General features: G+C 50.3%; 1 protein-coding gene across 3 annotated transcripts; it reads left to right on the plus strand.

Moving 5' to 3' along the window:
* The first annotated feature begins 213 nt into the window (after nt 1-213).
* GPKOW (G-patch domain and KOW motifs) lies at nt 214-16,309 on the plus strand. 3 transcript variants are annotated; one of them, XM_087860259.1, is made up of 13 exons: nt 214-345; nt 1,148-1,294; nt 8,060-8,508; nt 9,210-9,364; nt 9,465-9,589; nt 11,533-11,642; nt 12,433-12,646; nt 13,076-13,208; nt 13,886-14,012; nt 14,212-14,335; nt 14,426-14,495; nt 15,030-15,115; nt 15,215-16,309. In XM_087860259.1, exons 3-13 carry the CDS (start codon nt 8,333-8,335, stop codon nt 15,347-15,349), a joined length of 1,455 nt encoding a protein of 484 aa, XP_087716385.1. In that variant the 5' UTR covers nt 214-345; nt 1,148-1,294; nt 8,060-8,332; the 3' UTR covers nt 15,350-16,309. The 3 variants fall into 3 exon arrangements, with proteins under 3 accessions (XP_087716385.1, XP_045660901.1, XP_045660902.1); XM_045804945.2 differs by lacking the exon at nt 1,148-1,294 and having other exon boundaries at nt 218-345; XM_045804946.2 differs by lacking the exons at nt 214-345; nt 1,148-1,294 and adding an exon at nt 1,401-1,507.
* Nucleotides 16,310-17,656: the final 1,347 nt, after the last annotated feature.

Here is a 17,656-nt window from a genome sequence, read left to right on the forward strand (position 1 = left end):
TCGCTCGCTCGTGGGCTCGTGGGCTCACCACCCCTCCTGGGTGGAAAAAGGAGCCCAGCCCAGGCTCCTGGGCTAGCAGAGTCTGGCGCCTGAGGCAGAGCGAGGCCCAGCGCTCGCGCTGGCTGCCACAGCCAGGCCTGTTTGCCGGCGGCCAGGTAGGTCACCGTGCGGGTCCGGGCGCCAGGCACGGGAGCGGCCGGCCCCAGCCGCATCCAGGCCGGGGCGGGCCGCCAGGTGAGCGCGCCCAGGCGCTGAAAACGCGTCGCTGGCGGAGTCCACCCGGCGGACTTCGGGTCACGGAGCCGCGCGCGGGGGGCGCCACGGACCCCAGGGGGAGCAGAGGAGGTACGGGGGAGGGTGGGGAGGGACTGGGTGCGTCCCTGCCACCCCTCGCCCCACCTGTCCGCTCCTCACCTTTTCCTTAGACAGGTGGTAAACAAAGCAGCCCTGGCGCCCAAGTGGCGGGCGGGCGCCAGGCGGCCGGGGTTGGGCTCTAGGTCCCCGACCGGCACCTGCACCCGCACCCGCACCCGCACCGCGGGGGTGCGCACCAGACCCGCGGGCTCTCAGGAGTCTCCGGGGCGTTGTGCCAGAGGGGTCTGCCCGGGGTCACTGGAGACACCTAGTCACTGGGGGCTGTAGTGAATGGCGGGGCGGGGTGTTAGGCGGGGGCCTCTGAGGATATATGGAGGGGCAGTTGGGGCTACGTGGGCCATCAGGGTTGCCTAGGATGTCTGGAAGGGGAATCGGGGGTGCCCGGGCCACAGCGGGGGCAGGCCGTCTTCTGTCGGGACATCTGGGAGAATCGGGGTCCCCTCGCTACTGTGCCGGACGTTTGGAATCTGGAGTTACGAAGGGGTAGTCGGAGACCTCCAGAGATAGTCCCAGGGTGTTGGGAAGTGTCCAGGAATATTTCGGTCAGATAGCTCTCTCCAGGGAACTAGTGGGGGCAAGCGGGGGTCCACGGGCAGGCCCGCGATGGTCGGGGGTTGCGGGAGAGGGGCAGTGGGCGACCTCCGGAACTATCGAGGGAGTGGTCGGGGGGCTCCGAAGATCTTGAGGGGCATTCTAGGTCTTTGGACGTCGGGGAGCGTGGGGGTTCGCCGAGGCTCGGGCGGGTGCTGACCTGTTCTTTGCACCCGCGCAGGCCGGGACCCTCCCCTGCCCGCGGGCCCCAGAGCCCGGCAGCTCCTGGCGCGGCTGAACGCGCGCCCCCTGGCGGCCCGAGCTGCGGCCGACGTGGCGGCGCTGGTACGGCGGACGGGCGCCACATTGCGCCTGCGCCCCAAGGCCGGTGCGTGTCGGGGGGCGGGGCGGGGCGGGGGCCTCCCGGGGGGCGGGGCCTGAGTGGACGGACCGGGGATTTGTTGGTTACTCCCCTGGGTGGGGCCAATGGGTGTGAGTGGCGGCGGGGCGGGGCGGGGCTCGGAGGGAGCGTCGAGGGGGCGGAGCCTTGGCGTTATCCTAGAATATTCCACCAGGAGGTGACCCTGGGAAAGTTACTGAGGTAGGTAGGTGAATGTTGCATGGTTAGTTGTGCGTGCGGGGCTGGATGGTTATCCCTGTCAGTGGGGGCTTCGCCTGCCATTTCTGAGCAGGTGGGGCCTGGAGAGTGTTGGGGGCGGACAGTTGGCTGAGGGGCGGGCCTGGAAAGAAGTGCACTCTAGGGGGTGTTGCCTGCAAACGCCAGGGGGCGGGATCGAAATGTCAGGAATGGGTTGAAGTTTCTAGGCCAGTTAGAGGGCGGAGCCTGAAAAGTTCGGGAGCCCAGTCTTGGAGTTGCACCCCCAGGGAGGGCCTAAGGGTGTAGTATGAGGAGCGGGATCTTCGCGCTGTTAGAGGACTATAGGAAAGTCTGGAGGTGTATTTAAATAGCCGGGCCCAGGATTAGTTAAGAAGGTGTATCGGGTAATTATTCATGTGAGCGACACCTGAAGAATTGCTTGATGGGGCACTGCCTAGGTAATTAAATTGTAGTCGAGGCTGGATGTGAGTTGGAAGAGACGAGGGTAGAATGTAAATTTAGGGGGTTGCGCCTGTGTTAGGAAAGTCACTAACAGCTTTCTTAGCCTCTTCCTTACAGCAGGCTTTAGCGTGCTGTAATTGTAAGGACAATTATGTGTTGAAAAGTCAGTCACTTGTCTCAAGACCCTTTTGCCTCTCACACAGAATTCCTAGTGTGCCAAATACAGAAAAATGTGAAAAACCTGGGGATTCTTTTGGGGAGCTTGAACAGTCCGTGGCGCTGGAGACTTCCTTAATGAATCTTGGGGGCACAGATTGGGGGAGAGGGTGGCAGAGGAGGATGGGAGCTGCAGGGGAGTAATCAACAGGGCCAGGCTGAGACTCCAGCACAGGCCCTTAGTCAATATTGTATGTCTCTTCACTTACTTAACGTCTTTTTAAATTTTTTTCAACAATGTTTTGTAGTGTTCACGGTACAATTTTTACAGTTCTTTTTTTTTAAATCTCTTCCTGAGTATCTTATTATTTTGAGGCTACTGTAAATGAAATTATTTTCTTAATTTCGTCTTTATTTTGTCTGTAGAAACACAATGGATTTTTGTATATTGATCTGTAACCTTGCCAAGCTTATTAGTTCTAATAACCACTAAGATGCAAAAAATCAACTAAATGTGAAGATTTAATTGGTTTTATTAATCAACTCATGAATTGGTGAGTGTCCTACCTAACAGGTAGAGAGGAGGTCTGAGAAGAGGTATACAAAATTGCAGGGTTTTTTTAAATTTTATTTTTATTTTTTTTATTATTATTTTTTAAGATTTTATTTATTTATTTGACAGAGAGAGACAGCCAGAGAGAGAGGGAACACAAGCAGGGGGAGTGGGAAAGGAAGAAGCAGGCTCCTAGCATGGAGAAGCCTGATGTGGGGCTCGATCCCAGAACGCTGGGATCACACCCTGAGCCGAAGGCAGATGCTTAAGGACTGCACCACCCATGCGCCCCTGCAGGGTTTTTTTTTTTAATATTTGTTTATTCATTTTAGGGAGAGAGAGAGAGAGAGCGCGTGAGAGCGGTCGCGAGCAGGGGGAGAGGCAGAGGGAGAAAGAAGGAAGCAGACTCCCCACTGAACGTGGAGTCAGATCCAGGGTTCCATCTCAGGACCCTGAGATTATGACCTGAGCCAAATTGAAAGTCCGATGCTTAAGCAACGGAGCCATCCAGGCACTCCCAAAATGGAAGGTTTTTCTATGAAGGAAGATGGGGCAAGAAATTATTAGCAAAAGAAAAGAAAGTACTGTTTCAGGCAAGGTCACATCCCCTTATGGGGAAAGGTAGGGTAAGGGGGTTCTTACCATCCAGATTATCTGATCTTGCTTTGGGAAATGAGAGGGCCCCATGTGAGAGATTACCTCTTTGGTGCAGACCAGAAAATTCCAGATTAATTGGTTTAAAATTTCACTCCCAAAGAGGTTGAAATTGCATTTCTGGGTTTGCTGTCACTCCACCTTGGGCCTATGGCTTTCTTTTTAACCCTTCCAAGAATTCCAAAGGAATTATACCAAAATTCTGATTTGCTTCCAATAATAAAACAAAGGAGTACTCACCAAGCAAACCAGTACTCACTAAGAGAAATGAGTACTGACCCCCCCCACACAAAAAAAGTCTTTAAACAGATCCTGAATAAAGTCAGAAAGCTCGGGGCGCCTGGGTGGTGCAGTCGTTAAGCGTCTGCCTTCGGCTCAGGGCGTGATCCCAGAGTCCTGGGATCGAGCCCCACATCAGGCTCATCCCCTGGGAGCCTGTTTCTTCCTCTCCTGCTCCCCCTGCCTGTGTTCCCTCTCTCACTGGCTGTCTCTCTCTGTGTCAAATAAATAAATAAAATCTTTAAAAAAAAAAGTCAGAAAGCTCAATCAAAGGGAGGGAGTTGAGAATCCTAAAGGAGACTCACCAAACCGGAAGTAGACCATGACTCAAAGAAGTGAGTAGTGCAAGGGGCTCCATGTGGGTACCTCAGTTGAATCCCTGGATCATCATTCTTGGGGGTCGTGTCCTTTGGATCTCACTTCTGACTCCAAGGAATAGCGACCTAAATAAAGACGTAACCTTAGGTACGCTCACAATGATGAGTTTATTTGGGAATAGCAGAGGAATTGGAATTTGGGACTCATCTGTAGCTTGCTACAGTTTGGGTGTCCAGAATGGCAATTTCTCTGCTATTCCCAAATAAACTCATCTTTTTGAGCTTGCCTCAGTTTGCTTCTTTATTTAGATTGACGTTTATAAAAGCTGCTTTGTAGTCTTTATCTGCTAGGTATCTTTAAGGATGCTCAGGGCCTCTAAGCCTGGAAACATGGCCACAAGATTGATTATTGTGCTTCCTGTTTTCAAGACCGTGCTCTGACCCACCATATTATTCTACTTTTGTGACTATGTCCCACTTTCATTTAAGTGTATTTTTAGCTTCACATTTAAAGGTTCTGGTATATATGTTCCATCCCAGGAATGTGCTATAATTCATTTATCCTGTCCCCTTCTCTTGTTCATTTAAGTGGTCTTCAGTGTTTTGCTATAAGAAATAATACTATGATGAATCTCATATAAAAATCTTTTTGGGGGGACGCCTGGATGGCTCTGTCGGTTAAGCTTTTGCCTTTGGCTTAGGTCATGATCCCAGAGTACTGGGATTGAGTCCCGAGTCTGGCTCCTTGCTCAGCAGGGAGCCTGCTTCTCCCTCTGCCTGCTGCTCCCCCTGCTTCTGCTCTCTCTCTCTGATAAATAAATAAAAATCTTAAAAAAAATACTAGAACTTCTATTTAAAAAAATATTTTGGGGGGCACCTGGGTGGCTCAGTTGGTTAAGCAGCTGACTCTTGATTTCAGCCCAGGTCAAAATCTGGGGGTCAGGGGATTGAGTCCCATGTCAGGCTCCCTAGTTGATGAGGAGTCTGCTAGAGATTCTCTCTCTCTCCCTCTCCCCTTTTCCTACCTCTCTAAAATAAATAAATCTTAAAAAATATATATTTTTGTGGGGCGCCTGGCTGGCTCATTCAGAGAAGCATGCAACTCCTGATCTCAGGGTGGTGAGTTCGAACCCCATGTTTGGTGTAGAGATTTCTTTTTTTTTTTTTAAGATTTAATTTTTTTATTTTTAAAGAAGATTTTATTTATTTATTTATTTATTTAGGGAGTGCACAAGCTGGGGGAGCGGCTGAGAGAGAGAGAGAGAATCCCAAGCAGACTGCACACTGGAGTGAGGAGCCCATGCGGAGCTCAGTCTCACAACCCTGAGATCAAAACCCAAGCCGAAATCAAGAGCCAAATGCTCAGCCAACTAACTAAACCACTCAGGTGCCCCTAAAGATTTTATTTTTTTAATTTTTTAAAAAAGATTTTATTTCTTTATTTGACACAGGGAGAGAGAGTACAGGCCAGGGAGCAGGAGAGGGAGAAGCAGGCTCCCAGGGAGCCCGACGTGGGGCTCAATCCCAGGACCCTGGGATCATGACCTGGGCTGAAAGCAGCTGCTTAACCGACTGAGCCACCCAGGCACCCCAAGATTTTATTTTTTTCAGTAATCTCTACACCCATCGTGGGCTCGAACTCACCACTCCTGAGATCAAGAGTCTCATGCTCCTCCAACTGAGCCAGCCAGGCGCCCCGAGTATAGAGATTTCTTAAATAAACTTAAAAAAAAATATTTTCACGCATCTTTAATGATTTCCTTGGGATGAATTTTTGGCAGATTTCTGGTATTCTTTCTGGTAACTATTTAGGTAACAATCTTCTAATTTACAAGCTCTTAATGATGTAGGCAGGCTAGGTCTGAGAACCCAGAGGGGATCCCATAGGACCAGCCAAGAGAGTCCCTGGCTTCACACAGGATAGAAATCAAATGTGAGCCAAGAAGAAGTAAGAGCAGAGTTTATTGAAGATATTAGAGAGAGTGCAGATACAGAGTGTCTGGGAAACTCAGAAAGGAAAGGAAAGTGTCTTGTTTTTGTTTGGGTCTGGGACTTTTATTGAGGATTGTGGTCTGATGTAAGTGTCCTCTCAGGCACCCAGAAACTGGTCAGAACAAGAAGGGTCCAGGTGTCCTCCATAAGTCACTAACTCCTTGGAGCTAGGGGGTCTTGGCATCAAGATGTCTTGCTCCGGTGGTCTGGAATATACACGTGACAGCCTCACCTAGTCATTCCTTAGAAGTTATCTATTGTGCTGGAAGACTCCAAAGAAATCATTCAATCCTTGATCCTTACAAAGAGAACATACAGTATTTGTATTATAAGGAATGTGTAAGGCAGGTGTGCTGGTCCTAGCAAGAATAGAAGCAGGAAAAGGGGCAAAAACGCAATCCTTCAAAAAACAGCCCTTCTTGGGACCCTTTCATTTTCCCTATCTCTTTATGGTCCTACACCAGAAGAATCTGTCCCATTAATCTTTCAAAGCCTTAGAACCTCACTCTCACAACATATTTAATGTTGGTAATAGCAGCAGAAATAGTTAGGGATCCCTGGAAAAAGAAAGATGAAGCATAGCTTTCTTGACATGAAAAAAGTCATTTTAGGCCCCTGATCATCTTGTAATCTATGCCTGACCAGCACTACTTACCCAAAGCGCATTTCTTGCAGAACTTCCTGAGATGTGTTGAAATTGCAGAATAGACCTCGGTAGGTAATGATTTGAAGGAAACAAAAGAATGTGAGAACAAAGAGACAGTATCAGGCCAGGAGATAGCCTAAGCATACCAGGGACAATAAATCAGTGATAAAACTCCCAGTGCTGATTCAAAAGTAAAGATTGACAATATTCTTGAGTCATCTTTGCAGGATTTGAGCCCCTTTGAGCACTCAAATACTGGACCAACTGGAGCCAGAGAATCGATGATGCTGACCCTTGCCAGCTCTCATGTCTTCAATTAACTTGAGACCTGGGCTCAATCCCCTTAAGATGACTTTTGCCCCAATTCCATGCTGAATTCCCTATTTTGCAAGCCCCTCCATGAATATATATGCGCCTTTAGCTTAAAACTTACCCGCTTTTCTTGTTGAAGGAGACACTGCTTTAGGAAATATCTCCAGTATTCTCCTTCACTTGTTGGAAGTAAAACCCTGTCTTTTCCTATTCATTGTTTGGATGTGTCTTGGCTCCATATCCATCAAGAGGCGAACCCAGTTTTGGGTAACAGTAGGAGCTACAGTTTACCCTTGAGCAACATGGGTTTGAACTGCATGGGTCCATTTATACCAGGATTTTCCCCAATAAATACAGTATAGTACTATAAATGTATTTTCTCTTCCTTATAATTTTCTTTTTTAAAAAAGATTTTATTTATTTATTTATTTATTTATTTATTTATTTAAGAGAGAACACGACGGGGGGGGGCAGGGGAGAGGGAGAAGCAGACTCCCCGCTGAGCAGGGAGCTCAATGTGGGGCTTGATCCCAGAACCCTGGGATCATGACCTGAGCTGAAGGCAGCCACTCAACCCACTGACCCACCCAGGCGCCCTCAGCTCATGTCTTGATCTCAGGGTTGTGAGTTCAGGCCCTACCTTGGGCTCCACGCTGGGCATGGAGCCTACTTAAAAATAAAACAAAAACAAAAAACCACAAAAAACAAAAATAATACTACATGTAAGAAACGAAATATATGTTAATCTACTGTTTATATCATTAAGTTTTGCAGTCAACAGTAGGGTGTTAGTAGTTAAGTTTTTGGGAAGTCAAAAGTTACGGGCAAATTTTCAACTGTGGGGGCGGGGGATCGGTCCCCCACCCCCTGCATTGTTCAAGGTTCAACTGTGTGTGTGTGTATGTGTATGTGTATATGGTATCTGTTTAAGTGTTATTGTTCCCCCTGGACTACCAGCCTCTAGAAAGGAGAATGTCTATTTTATTACTATTTGAATCCAGAGCTGGTTGTGTATTAAATCTGGCATCGGTAGGCACCATTTAAATGTCTATTTGTTATTGTACACAACTGGCACTCACAGGTTTTTTTCTTAATGATGTATTTTAGCTACATTTCCCATACCAGTAGGGCACAGTAACGTGCACACAGTAGGTTATTAATAAATACTTGTCAACCTCCTATAGGAAGGAACGAATACCTGGCAAGAATGACTCGACTTCGGCCACACCTACCTAACCCAAGAACTACATTTCCCTTTATGCCTGGCGCGACACACTCCTATGAAGTAAAAAGAGCGACAATTACTTCTTAAGGCTCACCTTTTTCCCCTTCGCCTGCCGGTGCCGCAGTGTTGTATGGGTAAGGTAGTTCTAGCGCTCGTCGTCTGGACTCTGACAAACTGAGCCCAAACTAAACTTCCCAGCAAGCAGCGCACTCGCCTGGGAAAGAGGGGCAAGATGGCGGATGCCGAAGAGGGTGCTTTGCGGCCGGCGGGAGCCTCCGCTGCCCCAATTTCATTCAGCTTCAGTCGCACATCCGCCCGGAGACGGCTGGCGGACCCGGGAGACGACGCGGGTGCGGCTCCAGAGGAGAAGGATTTCTTAAAGAGCGTGGAAGGGAGGGAGCTGCAAAGGTGAAGCGCCGGGTCTTTCATCCCTTGGAATTCGGTTCGGTGGGTGCAAGTGGGAGGGTGGAATCTGAGTCGATTGTCTTGATGGCAGTGGTTTGGAACGCCTGAGGCACAGCCTGGGGAAATTCGCGGAGGCGAGAAGGCGGGAGCGTGTAACAGGAGAGGTGGGGAAATTGGGCCTGACAGCTGTGGCGTTTGAGAAAAGAGGATGTATTCTTAAGAGGGTGTGTTTTTAGGACTTGAGGCACCCTGAGGTATGTGCCTTCTTTGAGAAGGAAAGGAGTGAAGAATGACAGGACCCCTAGTGTCTCAGCTGAAGCGGTGGAGCTTCTCTAGTATGGGGAATGGGGTGGAGTGGCAGATTCAGGTTGGGGGAGGCCATCATCAATTTAATTCAGAAAGGAGAGTCAGAGGGAGAGGCTTCCAGAAGAAAATCAACCATCTGGGAGATTGATGTGGACCCTGGTTCTGGGGAGAGTCTGGGCTGAAGATGGTGATTTGTGAGTTATCGTGAAGGCCATGGAAGTGGTCTTGGGATGAGCAGAGGGTCCAGGACTGAAGGCTGATTCCTCAAAGGCACTGACTTTATTTAAGAGTTGGGGGTGAGGGAGAGAATCTAAATGTTTTCTCTGAAGGGAGGAGTGTGGCTCAGAACCCACTGACCATGCTACTCTCCCAACTTCACGCCTCTGTGTCCACATCAGTGTGAAGCCCTCAGAAACCCCCAAGGAATTCGTCATCCCTTTGATCCAGAATGGCCATCGCAGGCAGCCACCAACCCAGGCTCTTGGGCCATCCACAAATACTGATGCCTTGATGGATGGGGTGCTGTCCCAGGCTGTGAAGGAGCTCATTGAGGGTGAGTGATCCCCTCTTTGCCTTGCCCCAGTGAAGGAAGAGGGGGGAGGAAAATGGAAGGATAGGGTGGGACCTCATTGCTCCCTCCCATTCTTCCTTAGACTCCAAGAAGTCCCTGGAGGAGAAAGAGAATTCGGGTGTCGACCCCACGCTTGCTATCCCCATGATCCAGAAAGGATGCATCCCTAACGGGGAAGGGGCAGACAGCGAACCCCGGGCCGAGACAGTGAGCTGGCCCCTAACTCCTCCTACTACCCCAGCCTCTCTTTGCCTTGTCTGCCAGGCTTGCCTCTCTGCACACAGCAGGGAAAGTCTGTGTGTGTACTAGAGGCCTGCTGCCTATCCATTTCTCCTTCTGTCCTTTTTTGGAAGCCTTAACAAATGAATCGAGATACTGAGGTGTGGAAAACACTTGCATTCTGGGATTATCTGAGCAAGATGAGGCGCAAAGGAATAGGAAACTCAAAGATCCTGAGAGTAGACCCAGCCTGGAGTGTTTGAGGAACACCAAGGAGTGGAATGAGTAAAGGGGAGGAGGAAGAGATGAAGTCAGAAGTGGCAGGGGCTAAACTAAGCAGGGCCTTGTGGACCGTGGTGAGGACTTTGGCTTTTACCCTGAATGACATGAGAGCCGTGAGAGGGTTCTGAGCAGAGAGGGACCAAGACTTAAGATTTGACAGGATCTCTCTGGTTGCTGAGAGCAGAGCACAGTAGTAAGCAAAGGCAGAAGCAAGGAGACCAGTAGCACAGGCTGGAAATGATGGCCACTCAGACCAGAGTGGCAGGAGTGGGGTCTGGAAGGACAGGTCGGGTTTAGTGAGTGAGGGAAGAGCAGGGTGAGGATTAATGGCAGCAACACCTTGAGCAGTGACACGGTGGCAGGGAGTCAGTGTGGTGTGGGTCCATCAGTGAAGCAGCCTGCAGTGTGTCTGGAGTGAGTATAAAGAATTGGGGGGGGAAGGAATTGAGGGAGTAAGAATGGGAAGTGATAGATAACAGGGGAAGTAAGGGTTGTGTCTACAGAAGCAACCAAGTCTGTCTTTCATACCCATAGACCCCACTTTCACCGCTTTGTTCACAATTTTTTAGCAATGCTTTTTTGGGGCCTAGTTCTACAGCCCCAGACCATCCTCTCTTTCAACTGAACTGTTCTCGTTGGCCTTCACCTGTCTTCTGGTTTCTTTCATCTTAAAAAAAGGCCTTCACTTCACTTTCCATCCTGTTCCCGCTTTGGTCTCATTTCTCTCATTTCCTTTCCTTCCCCAGCCTTCAACATCTTAACGGATCAGAGTTCCATCCATCCTTCCTCTCACTTAGCCTAAAAACCTTAGAGTCACTCTTAACTCCCGTCTTTGTTTCATACCTTATATAGAGTCTTTCGGGAAAATCCTGTCATCTCCCTTTGCAGAGTATATCCAGAATCTGACCACTTTTCACCAGCACCTACCTACCACTCTGGTGTGAGCCACCAGCATCTCTCATCTGGACTGTTGCAGAAACTTTCCTCCCCGGTCCCCCTTGTGATGGCCGCCCTCCTGCGGCTCCAGCCCAGACCTCCTGATTAATCTCTCACTGCGCCTCTCTGCCTTCACATGTTTTTCAGTCAGGTCGACTTTCATGATGCTCTTCCCACATACCAGACTTGTCCTGCCTCAGGGCCTTTGCTCTTACTGTTCTCTCTGCTTGGGCTACCCATGCTTCTCACATCCTTATGGCTCCCTCTGTCATCTCTTTCTGCTCTCTGCTCAGATATCAACTCAGTGATATTCCCTTCTCCATCTCCCTGCATCCTGCTGATTTGCTTTATTTTTCTTCATGTAACTTACCACTACCTGACAGACCATGTTTTATGTATTTTTTTTTTAATTCTGTGCTTCTACAACTAGAATGTCAGCCCTACAGGGCAGGGTCAGGGGTTTTTGTCTGTTTTGGCTACTGGTTTACCCTTATCACCTAGGTCAGTACCTGGCACAGAGTAGGTGCTTTATAATTATTTGTTGAAGGACACCGTGGAGGAGTAAAGTGAGGGACATCAAGAGGAAATCAAAACTAACCTTGGGCTTACTGGAAAAGAAGCACCAAGGGTCACCCATTGGGTGTTAGTAAGCATGCTTCCGGGGGCCCACCATAGGCCAAGCCTGACCATCCTTTCTCTGCCTGAACCTGTAGGTGCCAGAGGAAGCTGATTACGAGGCAGTCCCCGTAGAGGCCTATGGGCTGGCCATGTTACGAGGCATGGGCTGGAAACCTGGCGAGGGCATTGGCCGCACCTTCAATCAGTGAGTTCTAGGGTAGGGGCAGGGGTAGCAGACAGGGCAGTGAACAAGACCCCCACGGGTTACCACCCGTCCAGAACCACCCAGGCAGGGAGAGGGCATGTTACCACCCTGAGTAATTCAGTAAGCCTTTCCACTACTGTTTCACCCTCCTGTTTGCCCTTTGAAACTCTGTAAGGGGATCCCATTTACATATAGGTTACCTTTCTGAGCATCAGCTCCCTCATCTGCGAAATGGGGATAGTGACAATACTGACTTCCCAGGTCTGTTGCAGAATTACGTGAAATTATGCACATAAAGCACTTATAGCAGGCCCTGGCCCCAAATAAACATAGACAAGACATTTGCTGTTATCACACAGGCTTAAGATCCCTTCTCAGTTCTCAACTCCAAAGAATTCTGAAAACCAAACATTTTTTTCATAAACCACTTAGTAGCCAAACATGACCTGAATTGACGCAGAGCATATTATAGTTGGTTTCTTCTGCTTGGTGTGCCTATTTGTATGATTTCCCCTGTATTGATGGGGTATTTGATGACAGAGATCTGCCTCAGATCTCACTGTAGGTAATATGTAATAGATGGTACACCTGGTGTGTTATTAGGTTGGACCAAATGAAATTGCTATTTCTATAGATTAAAAACTGTCCTAATATGAGATTGGGAAGGATATTCTTAAACATGTTGACAGGGTAGGATTTGGGTGGCGGTAGGGGGGACACTGAAGACTTGCATCCCCTGCCCCCCTCCATGCCCCCGGCCCAACAGGCTCATACACTGTGCTCCCTGCAGAGTGGTGAAGCCCCGTGTCAACTCACTGAGGCCGAAGGGGTTAGGGCTGGGCGCCAACCTGAATGAGGTCCAGGCCCTGGTCTCCGCTGGCCCTCACCACCTACCAAAGCCAGATGAGGAGCAAGAGAAGGATAAGGAAGACCAGCCTCAAGGACTGGTGCCTGGAGGGGCTGTGATGGTTCTTTCTGGCCCTCACCGAGGCCTCTATGGGAAGGTAAGGAACCAGGCTATGCCTAGAGCCCAAGACAGGCAGCAGAGAAGATTGATGGGAGGGGTCAGAGGGAGGAAGAACTGGGTTTAGGTTGGAAAGGCTGGGAGTCCTTGTCTTTCAGGCCTGCCTGGCTTGCTGCCTCCTTAGGTACCTCAGAACCACTTGCTGGGTCTTTCTGGGCCTCAGTTTCCAACTGAAAGAGAGAATGCCACATGCCACATGTTCCTGAGGCTTAAATTCTTTAAAATACATCCAAGGCACAGTCTGGTAGGGGAGACACATGGACTAGGCCCAGTCCCAGACCTTGGGCCAGTCTGGTGGGGGAGACACAGGGGTCAGGCCTATTGGAGGTAAGAGTGGACAGCTTGGTCCTGGGAATGTGGGTTTTAGTCCTCTCAGTGCCTGCCTAACTTCTTCCCCCCAACATTTCAGATAGAAGGCCTCGATCCTGACAATGTTCGGGCCATGGTTCGCCTGGCTGTGGGGAACCGCATGGTGACGGTTAGTGAGTACTGCCTGCGGCCTGTCTCCCAGCAGGAGTTTGACAAGAACTCCTTGGGTCTCAGTGAGTGAGCCTCTTACCTTGCTGGGAGAGTTGGAGAAGCATTCCGGGAGGGCAGTAGGGCCTATCTCTGGGGGCGAAGCAGATGTCAGATCTGCAGAGGGGAGGGGCAGCAGTCTGCCTGGCAGGTGTGACTTCTGGTCAGAGGTCAGGAGGGGAGAACGAAGATAAGTGGTTTATTCAGTTTGAAGAAAAATTGATCTAGTTACCCTGGGGCTTTAGCCTCTTTCTGAGAGAGAAAAAACAGGTATGGAAACCTATGCCTATCCTCAGGAGGTCTGTCTGTTCAAGGTGATGAGCCTCTCTTCTTCTAGGGCATGAGGGCAGCTGGGACTAGGCCATGACCAAGGAGGAAGGCATTCTAGGCATGGCAGCAGGGTGGGGGCAGTTTGGCAGATGGGAGATTGGTGCTGACAGAGCTCTCGGATTTCCCTGGCCCACACTAGATGGTTGCCTTGGGTCAGCACCATCAGCACATGCTGGAGTGGCTGAGGAAGGCGTCCTGAAGGAAGCCCCAGCAGTTGAAGGGAACGGGAGAGCATTCTGATGGCACTGCGAAGTTGTGATGGTGGGAGGGCACTGAGGCAGGTGGGAGGTGGCTCGAGGCCAAGGTGTAGCTTGCCAGGTAAGAGAATGGCACACTGAGGCTCCTTTCTGGTTCTCCACACACCCTTGCACAGGCCAGATGAACAAAACTTCCCCAGGGCAACAGAATGGAACAGCTTCGTCATGGAAGGCCCTCCGGGATCAGGACCTCCCCGGCCGGCGGGAGGACTCAGAGAGGAAGCGTAAACACCTTCCCTACCGGTGGGACCCTGGGCATCTGGGATGGGGGGAGAAGGCAAGGTTGTGGGGAGGTTCTAGCAGTCAGGGAAGGCTTCCAGGGCAAGGCAGGCACATAGAAGGAACTAAGGACGGCATTATGAGTGGGTGTCACAGCTGCAAAGGTGGGGTGACCAGAATGTGCATCTGATCAGCTAAGCCCCGCGTTGGCCCCTTTCCACAGACAGGGGGAGCCTGCAGCCAAGAATGAGAAGGCCGGTCCCCGGAGCCAGCACTGGTTGCACAGGGACCTGCGCGTGCGCTTTGTGGACAAGCAGCACAAGGGTGGCCAGTATTATAACACCAAGGTGGGAACCCTGCAGCCTGGTGCCCCCTCCACCCCCAGAGACTAGGCCCCGTAACTCTAACATTCTCATACCCCCTGACCCTCTCCCCAGATGACGATTGAAGATGTCCTCAGCCCAGATACCTGTGTGTGTCGAACAGACGAAGGCCGGATCCTGGAAGGTGAGTCTGAGGGATGACCACTGGGTCGTTGTCATCCTGGAGGCCAAACAGGAAGGCTGTCTTCGACTGAGAGGCTGGCGTGGGCAAAGGCTGGGAGGTTGAGCAGAGTTCAGGTATTTTGCAAGGCCCAGAATCTTCTGACAGAACATGAAGCGCTTCTGTGATGGTGATTATCTGAGCCCCTCTTTCCCCATGGGCAAGTACTGGCATGGAAATGAGCTGTGCCTCTGGGGACTAGACCCTGTACAGATGTGTCTGGAACTCCTCGTGCAGGGCAGGCAGGTGACATGCCCACAGTAAACGGGCTCTGTTGTCATCACCCATCATCTTCATGCATAAGTGCTCCCTTTATTATCATTATTTCTAGGAACTGCTCCTTAGGTGTCCTCACCTGTGAAATGGGGTGGTGGGATCCCCACTTGTCAACAGGGTGCAGGGTGGCTCTGGGGATTACAGGAAAGGCCTTCTGACAGGACCCTGGTGGGCTGGCCCTGGCCGAGGGGGCCTCACTCACTCCCCTTGCCTTGTCTGCAGGTGTGAAGGAAGGCATGCTGGAGACCCTGGTCCCCAAGGTTGAGGGCAACCGGGTGATGGTGGTGCTGGGGCCACAGGCTGGAAGGGTGAGTCCCAGACCTGCGTGGGGTGGGGGGTGCGGGGACATGCAGGGGCTGTCCCGGCATCTGGGTTGGCCTTGCTGACTCTACCCGCCACTACTCCAGGTGGGCCGCCTGCTGGGCCGGGACAGAGAACGGAGCCGGGCTCTGGTGCAGCTGCGGAGAGAGAATCAGCTGGTGGAGCTTCACTATGATGCTGTCTGCCAGTACCTGGGCCCCAGTGACTCAGATGAAGACTGACCTGTGGCCCCGCTCCCATCCTCTCCCCTCGCCCCCCCCCCCCAGCTGCTGCCAGCTCTGTACAGTGTGAAAAGCCTGTCTTCGCAGAGGTGGGGAGGTCATCATTCCGCCGTCTGCTTGCACTGCAGCTCTAGGACAAGGACAGGGACAAGGCACGAAGTAGATCAGAAGGGAGGCTCGAAACCAAGTATTTTCCAGAAGTTAGTGTGTAATAAAAATCATTTCCCAAACTTAGTAGAATGATGAGATCATAAATGTGTGCTGAGTTGAGTGGAAGTGGGAGCCCATCCAGGCTTCAGCCCCACCGCCGTGCAGGGGCTGACAGACGAGTCAAAGGACCCGCCTGCTCGTGAGCTCATTCTCAGAACACTGAAGCATGAAGTGTGTCCCTTGAGCAGATACTATGGAGTCTGGAAAGCCGCATCTCTGCCCATCTTTCTGAGCGAGAACCCAGCGGTGGCTCTGCTTTTCCTCTTGGTCCAGATCAGATGTCCAGAGGGTATCTTGAGCCGGTGACGAGAGTCCAGAGGAAAGGGGGGGCTTCTACCCACAAATAGGATGTGTTTGCACTACCTCCCAGAGCAACCAGTTAATTTGGGGGCCCCCGTTTTAGTCCGAAACTTTGGCTTGACGGTAAAAAAAATTTTGTGTGTCCCAGGTAGAATTTCTTTGATTCCTCCAGGTAACTGGACTCTCAAAAAGGTTATTGTCAGACAGTCCTTAAACTTTTTCCTATTTAACGGGCTGAGATAGAAAAGCAGCAAGGGAAGCCAGGGCTTTAAGCACATTTGCTTCTAAATCATCCCCAATCACTAAGTTGTTGATGTAATAAATGGTATTTGAATTAGATCAACACCACTTGTATAAACTCATGACATGTCAGAACATAGCACAGCATTGGAGAATTTTTAAAAAATAATTGAATTATCACATTAAAATTCTTACTTTTTTCTGATTAAATCTTTTAATTTTTTTTAATTGTGGAAGTATAATTGACATACAATGTTATCTAAGTTTCAGGTGTACAGTATAGTGATTTGACAATTCTATATGTTACACCATGCCCACCCCGCAAAGCGTATTCCCCAGACAACGTTATTACAGCATTATTGACTCTCTTCTTCATGGTGTACCTTTCATCTCCCTGACTTATTTATGTATTTATTTTGATAACTGGGAGTTTGTACCTCTTAATTCCCTTCACCTACTTTGCCCTTCCCCCTCCTCTTTGGCAACCATCCCCTAGAGCAGGATAATAGAGCTAAGCTGCTCTCCCTGCCAAGCAGAGGCAGACTGCTGTTTGGATCCAAAATTGAGCAGCTGTAGAAAAACAGTGAGTTGGCCAAATCAGTGGCCATATGCCGAGTAAGGTAAGGGTTGATCAGAAAACCTAGTCTCACACCCCAACATGAAGTACACTTGCAAAGACCAATTTTACAGATTTACTGATTTGTCATCCCTAATTAATTTCAGAACTCCTCTGTTTTCAAGATTGGCCTAGCAGGGTGGTTAAGGCAGACAGTGGAGGACAAATCCCCACTCCCAGTTGCTCCTGTTCCTGAGCCGTAATGGTGATTGTCCACACTGCCCCCAGAATTCCCGGCTGGGTTGTATTTTTCATGTTGTGGGGAAGGAATATCACACCTTCTCAAGGTTCTCAATCTGGCATGTCTGGTAGTCTGTTTCCCATGTTGTATGTGCCACACCCAGTCAAGAAGGCCTCCTCCTTTCTCCACATTGTAATAAATCCATCTTGGTAACACCTTCGAGAAGAGCTTAAAGCTTCCTGGGGAATGGCACTGGTCCCCTGTCGCTGCCCTGCAGTGTGGCATAACCTGGCAGTTTCAGACAATCCCTTCCTCTTCTCCCAGCGTCATGATACTTAAAATAGATCTTTCATCAGATTTCAGTTCCTGGAGTTGACTGTCTTCTCCCGAGCCTGTCTTCAAAAACGGGGCCTGAAATTCTTGAATACACCCCCGTGTCCAGAACACGTAGCCCTAGCAGAGCACCTGGTCCCCCAACAGACCATCGTGGCTTTTTGTGCTTCCCCTGAGTACATCCCTGCTGATCCCTCCGTTCCAGGACAGGCTCCTTATAGCCCGAGAAGTGTGGACAGTGTCAGGAGGCTTTCCCAATCTGTCCCTTGTTCGTTGAGCGCAAGGAGAGACAAGGCTGCGCAGTTCTCTCTCGGCTCTCTGCCTGGTGCTTGCCGACTGCCAAGGTCACCCCTTCAGCCGCAACAGCTGTGAGCCTATGAATTCTCCCCGGGCCACCCACAAACCGGGGACCACGACCTGCACAACT

The sequence above is a fragment of the Ursus americanus genome, chromosome X (genome assembly GCF_024610735.1).
Source record: "Ursus americanus isolate L20-20 chromosome X, mUrsAme1.1.p, whole genome shotgun sequence".
Taxonomy (NCBI): Eukaryota; Metazoa; Chordata; class Mammalia; order Carnivora; family Ursidae; genus Ursus; species Ursus americanus.

Coding starts and splice junctions, on each gene's coding strand:
- GPKOW (XM_087860259.1), top strand. CDS start 8,333: ATGGCGGATGCCGAAGAGGGTGCTTTGCGGCCGGCGGGAGCCTCCGCT. Junction 9,365..9,464: donor TGTGAAGGAGCTCATTGAGG/GTGAGTGATCCC, acceptor ATTCTTCCTTAG/ACTCCAAGAAGTCCCTGGAG. Junction 9,590..11,532: donor GCGAACCCCGGGCCGAGACA/GTGAGCTGGCCC, acceptor CTGAACCTGTAG/GTGCCAGAGGAAGCTGATTA.